The 15,286-nt window shown below is 32.9% G+C and overlaps 1 protein-coding gene across 8 annotated transcripts; it reads left to right on the forward strand.

The window, feature by feature from the left end:
• The first annotated feature begins 6,854 nt into the window (after window positions 1-6,854).
• LOC113699464 (uncharacterized) lies at window positions 6,855-14,264 on the forward strand. Of its 8 annotated transcripts, none has more exons than XM_072059124.1 (6): window positions 6,855-7,617; window positions 11,586-11,807; window positions 11,894-12,018; window positions 12,094-13,229; window positions 13,335-13,708; window positions 13,793-14,264. In XM_072059124.1, exons 1-6 carry the CDS (start codon window positions 7,537-7,539, stop codon window positions 14,081-14,083), a joined length of 2,229 nt encoding a protein of 742 aa, XP_071915225.1. In that variant the 5' UTR covers window positions 6,855-7,536; the 3' UTR covers window positions 14,084-14,264. The 8 variants fall into 8 exon arrangements, with proteins under 8 accessions (XP_071915225.1, XP_071915226.1, XP_071915224.1 ...); XM_072059125.1 differs by having other exon boundaries at window positions 6,856-7,617; window positions 11,906-12,018; window positions 13,329-13,708; XM_072059123.1 differs by having other exon boundaries at window positions 6,858-7,617; window positions 13,329-13,708.
• Window positions 14,265-15,286: the final 1,022 nt, after the last annotated feature.

Raw genomic sequence — 15,286 nt, forward strand, 5'->3', positions numbered from 1 at the left:
TACAGAAAAGAATAAGACGGAAAATAGGACCAATTAATGAAAATATCCAAACATATGGAGGGAGAAGAGGAGTTTATGAAATAGAACGCCCTGCACCCTTTTTCTTATCTTTAGTAATTAGTCTGACACATCGAGGAAATTTAGGTAGGTAGATAAAAGATTTCTACTCCAACCCAGGCACGACCTTAGACAATGAGCACACTCTACGATATAATTCACACTTAGATAGCCAAACAAAGGTTGAATTTGGAGTTAAATGTTACTTTGTTAATAGATTTCTGTTCCATTCCAAGCACGGACCTAGACAATTAGAATGGTTTGTGATATAATTTGCACTCACATTACCAATTATAGTTTGAATTTAGAGTTGGGTTTTTTTTTTAATCGAGACGGTAGAATTGTATTACTTGACACAAAAGTATTTACAAAACGAGCAAATGCTCGATACTTACAACGTGCCATTAGCACAGCAAATTAGAATTAACCCTACGTCTTGATAATTGCTCAAAGCTTGAACACTAAACTGAACACTTGGATAATTTCTATTCACCATTTCTAAGCAAAAGTAGCATTGTAAAACAAGGTACTCAGCCCTTGGACGTCCTGCATCAATAATGTTGTTACCCACCCATGCATCCATTAATTTTTTTCGTTGGATTTTCTGTAGAAGATTTTTGTCAGGAACTCCAATGTTGACAAGTCTCCATTCCTGTTCTGCTGCCTTGATTAGAGCAAGCTTGACACCCTTCAGCAAGTTTGATTCTCACTTGCTCTTTCTCTCATTGCCCATCCCATTAGGTCCTACTCTCTTCCTTCATTTGCCACAATACCATAGCCAACAGCTCTTTCTTTCTTGTTCCATTGCACAGTTATCCTCAGATGCATTCCTATTGATGTAGTCTCAGCATTCTGCACTGCATCTTGGCCACTGTGTTGCTGACGTACTGTTGTTTTACCTATGTTACACCTCCTAGCTCTCCCTACTGCATGGTCGAATTGCCAACTATGGCTTGAGTTTGGAATTAGGAGTTATTTCATTACCATATTCATTGGATATGGTTAGGCTGTGTTTAGCTTTAGATCTTGTAGTGCTTCTTTGTTCTCACCTTAGATTAGTTTCTTTGTAATTAAAGGATAGCCTGCTTCCAACCATATTTTAAAAAAAAATTATATCTGCGGTTTTTGCACTCTTTGGCTTAAAAACAGTGAACTTCTTAATTTATCTCAGAACTTACAAACAATATGAATCTATGTAATTGTTTAAAACACTCGTGTTGAAATGATTATAGCTTCTTTCTATTGTTATGTATTAATTTGATTTTGCAAAAACAACTGTGGAATGGCAAAATGTCTATGGTTGCTTCGGTGGCGTTACACTTAGAAAAGATAAGGAAAACTCTAGACCTTTTGTAAGACTGTTTCTATTGGTCAAAGTATTAAATTTCCTTAGGCTGGTTTGGATGAATTTTGGACCGTCACTGGGAGAAGAACCAAATAAAAAAAAAATTAAGAGAATACAAGAGAACGGAAATGATTGAATAGTTAATATGGTTCGCATTCCAAAAGTGGCAAAACAATGAGGAAAATTTATTGAAGCCTACATTTTTTATTGGACAAATAGTTCAAAACGTCCCCATATTTCGTTAAATGAATGATAATTTTATATCATTTATAAAATTAAATTGGCAAAATTTGATCTCAACCTAAGTTTTTGACCATTTTTTACCCTGAATCCACATATGATTATTGCTTTAAGGACAAAAATGTTAGATCCTATTTGTAGTTGAACAAATTATCCTATCCATATTTATTTTTACCTCTAAAAAAGGATGATCTAACTCAAACCATATTCAAAATTTTCCAAAAAAAAGAGATTTGACCCAATTTATATTCATTTTGTATCACTAAAAAAAGTGAGATTTGACCTTTTTGTACGTAAAAAATGATTACATATGATCACATAAGTTAAAAAAGTGATTGGAAACCTAGGTTAGGACTAAGAATTTATAAGAAACGTAAAATTAATATTTTAAAAATGAAGGACAAAATAATTCATTTAGTGAGATGTGAGCAATGTTTTGAACAATTTTTCCTTATTTATTTTCAAAGTTCTAATTCTGCCCACGAGATGTTAAAGAATTAACATAGCGGTGCTTGATTATGAAAAAAATCATCCATTTTTGTTAATCTCTCAAATGAAGCAAGGGAAAATCATGAAGTTTTATCTTCATATTTATCATTTATAGACACTAGCATTCTAACCCCTGCTATGCATGGATTTATATTTCAACTTTCAAATTGAAAATTAAAATTTGAAGCAAAAGAAAAAATTCTCATAACTTTCAGTTTAGTTTTATGCTTTTAAAATAACTTATATTTGTATCTTCGAAATAAAAGCACCAGACTTAATTACTTGGTATATAAATTTGGATTGAATAGAGTCAATTTTTCTTTTGAAAAAGTTCATAATTGATTCCATATTCATTCTCCCAATTGAAAGGAAAAATTTGAAGGAAAAAAACCATAACATGCAATTTAGTTTACTAATATTTTTAGAATATATTTAATTTTATCTCCTATAATATGATAACTATAATAAACCAAGAATTGACCACAGTGGTTGTAAATATTGGCATCTAAAGATGTAAGTAAAAAAATGATAATATCTTATACTATCCCTTACAACTATAAAAATAATAAAAAATTTAGATTATAAAAATGGCAGAGTAGTGTTACATATTTATATATGAAGAAAACAATAAAAAATACATAAAATAGTCAATAATATTCAAAGTTCTTTTTAGTAGTTGGATTTCACACTCTTATTCAAACCCAATTAGTGTCGAATTTAGATCAAATATATATAAATTGGGTTGATATAGTTACTGTCAAATGTTCTATATCTTTCTATTAAACTATATTGTTACCTATTTCTCTATTATTGGTAAGATTTGTGTTATTTTTATTTTTATTTTTATCAAAAACAAAATTTTAAATAAAAATTTCCACTTTGACGGACTAGTAGGATTTTTTTTTTAATTTAGTGATTTTATAATTTAGGTTTCAAGAATAGTACGTTATTAATTTTTTAAATCCAGGGCTAATAAATATTATTTCTTTTTTTTGTTTTGTGCTTTTAGTTAGAGTTACTAAGTTGAAAGGTAAAATATTGGGTACGTTTGGATTGGTGTTTTTGAGCCTGTTTTTGAAAAACTGTTTTTCACATTCCAAATGCTACAGTAAATGTGTATTTCAAAAACAACTTCAAAAACACCAATCCAAACAATATATCAAAAACAACTCCAAATATATTTCAATTATGCATATTTAATTTGTATATTTTAATAAGTATATTTCAATTTGTATATTTTAATTATGTATTTTATATGTATATTTCAATTATATTTTAATTATATATTTTAATATGTATATTTCAATTATGTATTTTAATATGTATATTCAATTATGTATATTATATATATATTATATTAATATAAATATATTTATTTCAATTATGTATAATATTATATATATTATGTCAATTGAAATAAATATTATATATTTATATAAATACATTTATTTATATATAAATTTATAAATATATTTATGCAATTTTGTTTTATAAAATATATTAATATGTATATGTCAATTATGTATATTATATATAAATTATATTAATATTAATGTATATTATATATATTATACATTTCTAATATTATATATTTACGTATACATATCATAAATATTTTATTTTATTTAAAATATATTTTTATATATTTATAATATATTTACATAAATATTATATGTTATATAAATTATATATAATATAATATATAATTTATTATACATTTATATAAATGTACATTTATACATAATATATAAATATTTATGTATATTTATAATATACATTTATATTATATATTATATATAATATAATACATTTATAATACATTTATACATTTATATTAATATACATAATATTAATTTTACATTTATACATAATATTAATGCATATATACATTTATATTAATTATATAAATACATTTTTACATAATATTAATATATATTTATAATATATTAATTTATACATTTATAATAATATACACTTATAATTTATAATATATTTATAATATTCATTTATAATTTATACATTTATAATAATATACACTTATACATTTATAAATATATTTATATTATGTATTATATAGAATACAATACATTTATATATTTTTATATGAATATATAAATATATTTATTTATAAATGTATTATAAATGCATAAATGTATATTTATATAAAAATTATAATTTATAATTTATACATTTATATAATATTCATTTATAATTTATAATTTATAATAATATACATTTATACATTTGTAAATATAAATGTATTATAAATGCATAAATGTATATTTATATAAAAATATAAAAATTATAATATTCTAAAAATACTCAAAAATATGTTTCAAAAATACCTCTAAAAATAATCCAAAAAAATCTACAGTAAAAGTTTTTCATATAGTTTTTGAAAAACAACCCCAAAAACAAATAATCCAAACGGACTTGTTTTTCAGATTCGAAATGCTACAGTGGTGTTTTTGAAAAACAACCCTAAAAACAGCTAATCCAAACGGAGCCATTATTTTTTACTTTTTTAGTCTTAATAGAACGTATGATGTTTCATCTTTATTTACCCTTTCATGATAAACTTCAAACCAAATTCTTATATTAATGGAGCCACTTCTTACATTTTAAATTCAAAAGGCACGAAGAAATATTTAATAATTAAAAATTTTAAAATTCTATAAAAAAAAAAGAATATGGAGTTGGAAGCATTATAATTTGACCATTCTAAAAACCCTTTCTTCAATTTATATAAACTAGTCTAAACACCTGTGCTACGCATAGTAGATCATGTTTTTGGAAGAAATTATAATCGATGGAGAAATTTAAAAAGAGTAAGAAATGTACGTAATTGTTCGTATAATTTAGGGCACAGGAAAGTATAGTTAAAAAATGAGATTTTGTAGCAATAGTTCAATATATGATAAAAGCATCCCCATTATTTATAAACTACCACATTGATGGAAGTTAAATTCTGAAAAAAAAATAGAAATCTATATCATAAATTGAGCGACATAAGGGTTCAATTAAATGTCACTGAATATTTAATTTGATAAGTAAATGAACTACTTACAAATATTTTGCCTTCGATTTGATAATCTTTTATGAAAGTGAGAACATTTTTCACACCAATCAACTCTGAGTACAAATACCAGTATTGGGGGTTTAATTAATTCTGTTGAATTTTGTGGAGTTTGTACTATAAATGAGAATGCACAATTTTCGCATGAATTAATGTGTTGGTCAAATAATATACTACCATTTACCTAACAATTAAGAGTATACAAAATTTAGAATTATCATTTGTTTTAGAAAGTTTGTAAATAATATTGTATAAAAATATATACGTATAAATAATTTATACCTTCCCTTTTAAATCTCTACGATAAGAAGCAACACAACAAAGTATGAATCATGCATGCCTGTCTTGAAGAGCGAGATATAGGTTACTACTGGAATTTCTAACTTGTATATTAACATTGTATATATTAAGTTGAAATTGTGATATACAATAAAAAATGTAAGTAAAATTAAATATATGGGAAAATAATTACCTAATAACAGTGTCAACTATGTCATTACAATGGATACACACCATTTTTGAATAATGAGATTGACATGGTTGTCCACAATTTTTGCATAACTTATGGAACATATTGTCTATGTTAATGCTTTGAATGCAAGCAAGTATCCGAAAATATTTAACTTAAAACCATTCAAAAAATGTATAGATTACAACTATTAATTCAAAATAATATGTAGATCATTGTTCAATAATTAATTAATTGAAAGAATTTTTACCTTAGGTGTGACTGCAAATGTTTCCTCCTTTAGAATCTAACGAGTTTGAAATTTAGGCGTTGGTGAAAGAGATGGTAAATTGCGATTTTTGGTAAAATTATGTTGTTATCTCTTGTTATTGGATTGGAAGAGTTTTAATCGAAGTGGAATTGCTAATTGGAGGAGTATTAATTGAAGTGGGAAAAGTGTGTGAAGGGAAGAGTGTTAGTTGGAGTGGAATTCTTATTTGATGAAAACGTAAGTGTGTGTTTCAAATGTAGACATGATGTATTTTACGAAATAAATTAAATGTAAAATGCTAGAAAAACGAAATTGGGAGTGGGAAAGTGTGTGAAGGTTTGTTACTAAAAATCCCTTCTCAAATTTATACAGATATAGATATAGAATATCTCGCTTACAATATGCTCCCTAAATGATTAGCTCTATATAATAGTCGTTCATCCGAATGTTGTATGATTACAAGATTTCAACAACTTCCATAAACTTTTTTTTTTTTTTTTTATCAATGATATCTATGTTTAACTCTAAATAATCCGCTATAGCTAATTGTCAGTCAGATACTTATTAATTGCACTAACTACATCACGTTAGCTCATAAAAATACACTAGTCCGCTAGAATAGTCCATCATATTACATGAACGTGTTTGAAATTTAATTGGTCTAAAATATAATTGCATTATTCTAACAAATGCACATTAACACATATAAATCACACTAAATTTATTATGTAATGATCTTTCATTGCTTTTATACACTTTCCCTAACTACTTTTTTTTTTTTTTTAAATAAACATCTTCTTCTTTTGTGGAGTGCTTAGCATGGGCTCGTTAAATAACTCCAATATAATTGTATATTATGTTACGTGTACAAGAGCACAAGTGCTAGTTCCTAATTTGAAGTTATAGACTTTCGTTGATTAATCGTGGGTTGAAAAAGAATCTCATCTTCTACAACTCGTACATCTTGCCTTCCATGTTCCATCTAAATATCTCCATAATAAATTTGCAACCAAATCCCGGATTACATAAGATTAACTTACCTTATGAGATTGGTGACAAAAGGAAAAAAAGTATTGAAATTAATAAGAGACCCTTGATGATAGCGGGAAAGTGAGTCGGACTCAAATAAGTGCCCACGAAGCTGACGGCTCAAAAACCAAAAGAAGCCCACGTCAGTAGCGGTGGCAGAAGCAGATGCAGATGAATATCCCCGCACTTTTTCAGGTAAAAGTACGGTGGCCTATGACGCTAATTACACTAATCATTTTCTCTCCAATTCGGGCAACGCGGATCAATGCGTATGCAGCAACCCTGGTCTCGTCGGCACCTCTTCAACCCAAGAGACGTGTTTGTTAAAACGCTTGAGCTCAAGCAAAACGGCCGAAACTCAAACAAGACGAAGCAGAAAATAATCGCTTGTTATAACCTCAAAATTTTCCTCTAGGGCTTTTGCATTCTAATATCTAGAACATTCCTAGTCTTGGAACACTGCCCAAAAAAAAAAAAAGTTTTCTCGCTGCTGCTGCTTAAAGAACTTGAACTTGATTCAACTATTACTGCATTAGTGCTTCCGGTTCCTAAATGTGGTGTAAATCGTGTTGAATTTCTTTATGTCAAACAAGAAAAAAAAAATGAAGCGAGAGAAGAAATCCAGCAGAGTTTGTTGGGCAACTGAAGCTAATCTTTGTCAGGTATACTCACACTAATGCTGTTGATGATCATCATTGTATCCGTACTAAATTCGTGTATTGAATCAGCTTTTCAGTGTTTTTTTTTCTGAAAAATTTTGATGTGTCATTTTTTTTTGGGAAAATATTATTACTTGGTTTTTACGACTTCAAAAATGAGATTTCATGCTAATTTGTGAGTGCACATTAGTTTACAAATTTGCAAACAAATAATTTGTGTGCATTCATTTATCTATTGTATTTGGGAACAGTACTTTATTGATTTTTATTGGTAACCTAATTGATTCTGTCCATTGTAGTAGGATTTGCTTTAAGAAGCCACAACTATTGTTTTTGGAGAGACCAGGTATTAAAAACTCTGTTGTCTTAAAAAATGCAGTTCTTAAAAATACAAACAAAATTGAAATTTTGAAAAGAGCATCATGGACATAATTTAGATATACAGTCAGTAAATTTTTAGACATATGGAAGTACACATTATAAGAGATAAAACGAGATAAAAAGGTCAATAATCATTCAATTTAAGTTTAAACTTTAAAGGAAGCTTTGAACTATTTGAGGTGTTAATCTGTTACATGGGGAAATCAAATTCTGTTCTACATTAATGAACGCAACTCATACTTTAGGGAAGCAAATTTCTCCTTCCTGGATGCATGGATGCATCTAGTTCGGTGGAGAGAAAGAACTCAACCCAATAAACAAGCTTCTGAGAATCCTTCATTCTCATTTCACGGAAGAAGTACTCATTGAGCTCCAATACGTTGCTAATACACTGATAAGCTGGATGTGTTTTGTGTTTACAAGGATTCTGGGTGCATAGCTTTTAAGTTATATCTTACTAAAAGAAATGCAAACTAAGATGCTTTCGACCAAGCAGGTGCATGCAGTCAAAAGAAGTAAAAGGAGAGTAGAAAAAGAAGTTCAGGTAAATGAAGCCTTGAATAATAAATTTGTTCTTTGTAGGCATGAACAGTTTGCTTCATTTTTGAGGCAAAGAGAATGTCTAAAACATAAGGGATTCTGAGAGTTCTCCAAGCAGGAAGGAGATGAAGTTCCGCTTATACTTTGTATCAGCTGTTCTGATTAAGCACGTGATCTGAACATAAGCTATTGAAGATCATTTTAATTTTAACTAAATGATCTACAGATTTCAAGCTTTCGAAACTTGACTAACAGAATTATTATCTGTCACTTAGATGTATTCTTTTGATATGATCTTGGTGATGTTTTGCTTTTCAGAAGTCATTGATAAGACAACACATTTTGGAAGATGTGAAGAATGGTATCAAGAAACTGTCTGGAAAATACTTTAATTTCAAAAGTTTTCAAGGTGGATAAAATGTCCTGTTTAAGTCTTTTGACTTAAAGGTTCCCAACATCGAATGAGCTACTCTTAAGACACTTCTTAGATTCCATTGAATTGACGATAATCCTGATGCTAAATGATATGCTAACATGTGCACTTATCAAGCTGGCATTCAATGAGTGTGCCAATGCTTAGTTAGAGCATGTTAGTCATTATGGGCACCATTTATGGGAATAACCGTGCTATAATATCAGACCTATTGTTCACTGTATGTGAAACTATTATCAGCTAATGTTGTCGAAAAATGGTAAACAACTCCAAAAGATAACTTGAACATGTTGGGAGTCAAAAGAAACATAATCATCTAAACTTTAAATTACGCTTTGCATTTTTAGGTCTACTTAGAGCATTAACTTTAGGGTAAGCATATTGTGATTGGCTTGCAATGGGTCGCGTGGGAGCTGTTACACAATCTGAAGCAGCCATGATGTCTATCGAAGTACAGAAAGAGCTGTTACAATATATATACATCAGTCATGTTATGAGTTCAAGGAAAGGACAGAGTCAGCTGATAGATCAATGGAATATATACTTTGTAAGGAAAGGAAAAGCTGCTCTCCTTTGCCAATGTTAAGTCTGATTTGTTAGAATTTGTCCACTGGAATAGCTTAGGAAACACGGTTATTGTAAAGTGCGAAATAATGAGTTCAAGTGGATGAAAAATAACCGACAAGGATAGCCTCTACCTATTAGGTTGTAGTTGCAATTATGTTAGTAAATCATCTTGAGCATAATTCTCAGCTTCTGAGCAACACAAACCTAGAGTCTAGCAGGGTATTCAAAGTCCCTAGAGCAGTCCGCAGTTTCTGCCTTTTGCTTAGATAAAGGGGTAGAAATAATGGCACATTGGAAGTTCTTGTATGCGCACGCAATGAACGGTCTCTGGGGAGGTTGTTGATTCTTGTTTTTAAATGAAACATGTACCATGCAGTGTGATGTGTCCCCAAGAAGGCATCATCACTTGCATGTGTGACTCATCAGTAGGAGAATGCTCCAATATGAACGAGATCACTTGCTTTAGTTGTGAACAAACAGTAGGTACATGGTTCTTCTTCTTATCCACACGCTTTTAATTTGGTAAACTATAAATTTGTGTTAATGTGCTTTACTCTGAGGATTAGTTGACTTGCCATGCTTTTCTGTGTGCTTGTTGCAGAAACATTGAAGTTATCGAAGGGTTTTCGTATATGATTTCATAATCATAGGCAGTTCTATGCCAAAATTAAAGGAAAATTGATTCTCAACAAAGTGGATGCTTGGTTAAATGTACATAGAACTTTTGCTTCTTTCACTGATAAAAATAAAGTTGGTACGTTTTGGTTTTTGGCATGGACCTCAGCTTTAATGTTGTCTCTTAATTACATGCTTGATGTGGAATGTTGGTAAACTGTCACATTTGGCATGGAGCTCAGTGATCATTATATTCTTTGTAGATGTATGTGGATGTTTAAAGTGCATTGATATGAGAAAGGAAGAGGACAAATTTTTTTAAATGGATGACCTTGGTTAGTTGGAGCTAAAAAAATGATGATTAAGTGAGTACTTCCCTTCAGAAATCCTTGGCTTCATAATCATGTCACCGCGTGGTATCTTCTAGTTTCTAACGGGGAGTCTTCTTTCATTTCATAGATGCTTGGGATGTTTCAATTATTTTGGTTATCAATTTCAGCATATGATATCATCACTTACTATGTCAAATATGACAATGCTCACTTCTACTTAGGTTGAACCAGTATAACTTTAAGAGTATAGTGGAACAGTATTCACTTGACACAATGTATAACCGTTACTTGCATTTGAAGTCATAACTTTGCTCATCTTGAGTTAAGAATGCTTACGCCCTGTCAGCTCCACCATAGTTGCACCATAAGTGGATAGTGTGAATTGCTGAAGTCATTGTTTTGATGCTTCTTGCTCCATTGTTTTCTGTTGAGTCATTGCTTATTGCTGCTAAAAGGAGCATCTTTCGCTATCTCAAATAATGCATCCCAATACAGAATAATAAAGTTCTTCGCCCTTCTGTTAAATATTTAATACGCTACTTTATAGGCTGTTACCTTTGCTTTTCGATATGTGGTTTAAATTCTCTTGATTTACATACATATTGGTCTCGCTGAAGTTGTCGAACCACTTTTTGAGTTAAATTCAGCAAGACTTTATATGAAGCACCTCTGTTGCAGTTCTCTAGTTGTCTTTTGTCTGCAAGGAGTAATGTTTTGAAATATGGTTGTGCACACAAACAAATAATTTCGTCATGTTTTACTATCTTGAAGTGTATGCATTGTCTAGGTAAAGTATATATTGCATTTAGTTGGGATGAGAAGGCAGGTTCTTGAATGTGAAGGCAATGAAACTTCTGCAGCAGGATGGGTGAAATGAAGTTATTGCTGTCTCCTATATACTGTTCCTTTCACTTCCAATTCTGGGCTTCTGGGCTTGTTTTGGGGTTCAGGGTTGGGGGGAATGGGGGATGATTGAATTGGCTGCTATGTGGTGCGTCAAACAATGTAGTCCTGGTGGTTCTTTGTCAGCTTTGTCGTCTCTCTACATGCTTTAGGTATATTACCACGTTCTTTACATATTTATCCGATCCAATACATTCCAGGTCCCTCGTTTGTTATTTGTGCAGGTAAAATTTTTCCAATCAGAAGATTGCCCATCTGCGGTAGGTAGGGAACCTCCTGGAAATCCTCACGAAAGGGTATCAAATGCAAATATTGCGACTGCTGATGGTTGTCCTGGATCGTCAGTCGGAAGCTACCCCAACCTACTGAGCCATAAAGGTGTCTCACACATTCCTCAGATTCCGTGGAGAACTCCTCCTCGAGTAAGCTTATGAGAAGTGATAAGACTGCATAATTTTCACATTTTGCTTCTCAAGTTTGGGTAACCTATTATGTATTTATCAAGCAGTTTGATTTGAAGTTTAAATGTCACGTGGCTGCTGGGGAAGAAAGTGAAGAAGTAGAGGTTCAAAAGCATAGGGAAATGAGAGTGCGTGAGGTAGTTTATCCTCACTTTTCTGCTGTTCCTCCCAGGTAAAGTAAACTCTTTAGTTTAATACAATTAATTGCTTTCTTCTCTTGACCACATCATTGGCATTTTGCAAATAGCCCCTCGATCTCATCGGATGTGGAAGCCGAACATTTTGATGATTGGCATACTCCGGTTATTCCTGTCATTGCAATTGAAGAAGCAGCAGAAACGGACTGCCTGTATAATGAAACAGCAGCGCTCAACATTTCCGCCAAGTCAGAACCAGCAAATATGTCCCAAAGCCCATCAACTTCTGAAATTTTTGACATCCCTCAGAGCAAGTCTCTTCTTTCTCGAGAGCTATCTAAAGGTAAAAAATCTGATCATGCACCACTGCAAGATCTAGATGGCCCAATGGTTGCAGCAGCAGCTGCCACAACTGCAATCATGAAAAGTAAAGAGCATGGAAGTTTAATAGGCCCAGAGTTGATGATAAAGCTTCTTAGCAACCCAAAATTGGTACAGAAACTGATTGATGAACGAGGACTAGCTTCAGATACTACAACTGGAACATCTGGATCAAGGAAGGCCGAGTCTTCAGTTCACCGTCCAAGCTCTCAAGGCAGCTTTCTGTTTGAGGAAGCTACCATCGAAAGCTGCAAATCTGACAGTCCCAGAACAGAGTTCATCCACAGGTCGTCAAAGATGAAAGGCTCACCAGCTGCCCCAAGTAGAATTAGGGCTTACGTGGCCAGTACTAAAACTGGACCATCATCTGCATGGGATGAAGTAGAACAGTCACTTCATTTTCAGAGCTCAACTCTTGTTTCATTGGTCCAGAAGTCCACTACCAAAAATACACGGCCAGGCAATGCAGGAATTGAGGCTCTACTAAGGCCAGGGAATCAATCATTAGCTGCTATGGCACAAATTGGAACAGGTCTTGGACCAAAGCAAGTGACCACATCAATTTCATTACTGAGATCAAAGTCCGATTTGCCAAGTCAGAACTCCAATTGTGAAGTCTTTCAAAGAGCTGATGTTGGAAATATGTCTCTGCTGAAAGCATCAGATGCCTTATCAAGCTCAACTCCTGATGTTTTGAGTAAGAAATCCACTGGTAGATATATTCAACTGGCCGATAATGGACATATGGCTGTACCAAGGCTATTGAAACGAGCACCATCCACCAATATTGAGATTGGAGCAGGCTCTTGCTCAAAGACAGTGGCACCACCAGTTCCCTTGCTGATCTCAAATCCTGATTTTCCAGGTAAGAATTTCATGAAAGAACATAGTCAACTGGCTAATTTCAGAGATCTTTTCGTACCCAGGTTTGTGAAACCAACTGTAACTGGCTCTTCTATATCAGGAACAGCTTTTGAGCCAAAGAAAGTGACACCATCTGTTCCTTTGTCAAGCGCATTGCCTGATTTCAGCAAGAAATCTTCTAGAGAACATGGTCCACTTTTATACACTAGCTTCCCTGAGCCTGCTGTAGAGAGGCATTCCCATACCTTTCCCCGAATGCAAGCTGAATCCTTGGTTGATCGGTTGGATACTGCATATATAGCAGCACATCTTGGAACTTCACCTCTCTCTGGATCACTTGTGGAGGTATATCGCCTTAAGAAGTTGATTGAAGAACATGGGTCGCATGATTGTGCTGGAAATGATTATGTTGGTAGAATTCCTGCTCCATCTTCTGTGCCTGGCGCAGAGCATCCATCTTTTCCTTTGGAGCCCTTGAGGGTAAAATTCCCATGCACATAGCTTTTGACAATTACTTCTTGTGCATATCCCTGCTCTCTGACAACCACATCTCTTTCTTTACAGAAAGATATCAGTTACTTCCAGTCCTTAATCAAGCAATACGGGGAAGAAAGAGGAAATCAGGATGATGAGCTGTCTCTGTATGGAATATCTTACAATCACGTGCAATCAAAGGAAGCAGATCGAAAGTCTAAGAGAGCATGTAAGTTCTATAACAGTTCAAAGGGATGCCGAAATGGTTCCAGCTGCCCTTTCGAGCATGATGTACCTGGACGGTGGAGGACTGATGTTGTGTTGGAGGCGCCTGGTGCAAAGAGGGTGAAGCTTGGTGGGATTTTTACAGGGAGAACATGAAGTACAATGTTATTTCTGCATGGTGGTTATCGTTTGTACAGCTCAAGGACCATTCTGTTTAATCTGGCAGTTAATGTCAACCATGGAGGTCCGAAATAAAATTTGTCATAGTTTAGAATTTTAGGAGAAACATATTTTGAAATGTCCTCTGCATCAGTGACGGAGCCAGGATTTTTTTTTTGGAGGGGTCAAAATTGAAATTCCATTCAAAGATGACTAATTCATATATATATATATATATATATATATATATATATATATCAACTCTCATAATATAAACTAAAATTGAAAAAATTTAGGGGGGTCAATTTTATTTTACATACATATTTACATATTATGAATTAAAATTCTCAAAACTTAGGGGCCCTTGGCTCCGTCATTGCTCTGCATTGTTTAGTACAGACTACAGAACTTCCCTTCCTGTTTTCCCTCTTCACCTGAGTCTTTGATTCAGACTCGATCTATGGTAGCTTGAATGGGCCACCGGCCACACCTAGGGAGTTGATCATTTTTCAGATGAGTGATGTTGAGCATGCTGGATTCCTGGACTGTCAACAATACATCTCGGTCATATGGGGAGAAATTTTCTTGCAATTTGCATTTATTGCGATGCATGCAAAATGAGAGCCAGTGTTCTGCAAGTCTAAACGGGTTTCACCGACCGTGAAGTAATCGGCTCTTTTCTGCAAGTCTGGTGGTATTTTTGGTGTTCTGGGCCGCTTGTAGAAGGCATGGTAGATTGCGAGCTGCCCAAGTTGGGAAAGCAAAACCTTGTTCGGTACTTGATATGGGGCTTAATCTTTTTCTGCTTATTCTTTAGTCCGAGTCAAATCTGGCCATCTTTGCTTCCTAGCTTATTCTTCCCAACCGCCCCACTCTTCAGGATGATAAAGTCCGTTGTTCTAGCTTATTCTTCCTAGTTTTGCTTGCTTCTTTACGGCTATACTTCAGATCAACAAGCACATCCTCCTAATTTCTTTCAATATCACGAAACGGCCACAATTTTTGAAGTTGCTCCCATCCGCCAGACAGTCTCCTGTCCCAGAGAACTTTCCCAGAAGGCTGAATAGTAAATCACTTTTCAATCTTTGATGCGCCTCAACAGCTCCAAGTTCAATGGTGTATTGGCTCTACTTGGGCACACCATAAGAACCCCAATTTGATCCATAAAAAATTTGTATTGCCCCTAACAACGTGGTAATC

Source organism: Coffea arabica, chromosome 7e (genome assembly GCF_036785885.1).
Source record: "Coffea arabica cultivar ET-39 chromosome 7e, Coffea Arabica ET-39 HiFi, whole genome shotgun sequence".
Lineage (NCBI taxonomy): Eukaryota > Viridiplantae > Streptophyta > Magnoliopsida > Gentianales > Rubiaceae > Coffea > Coffea arabica.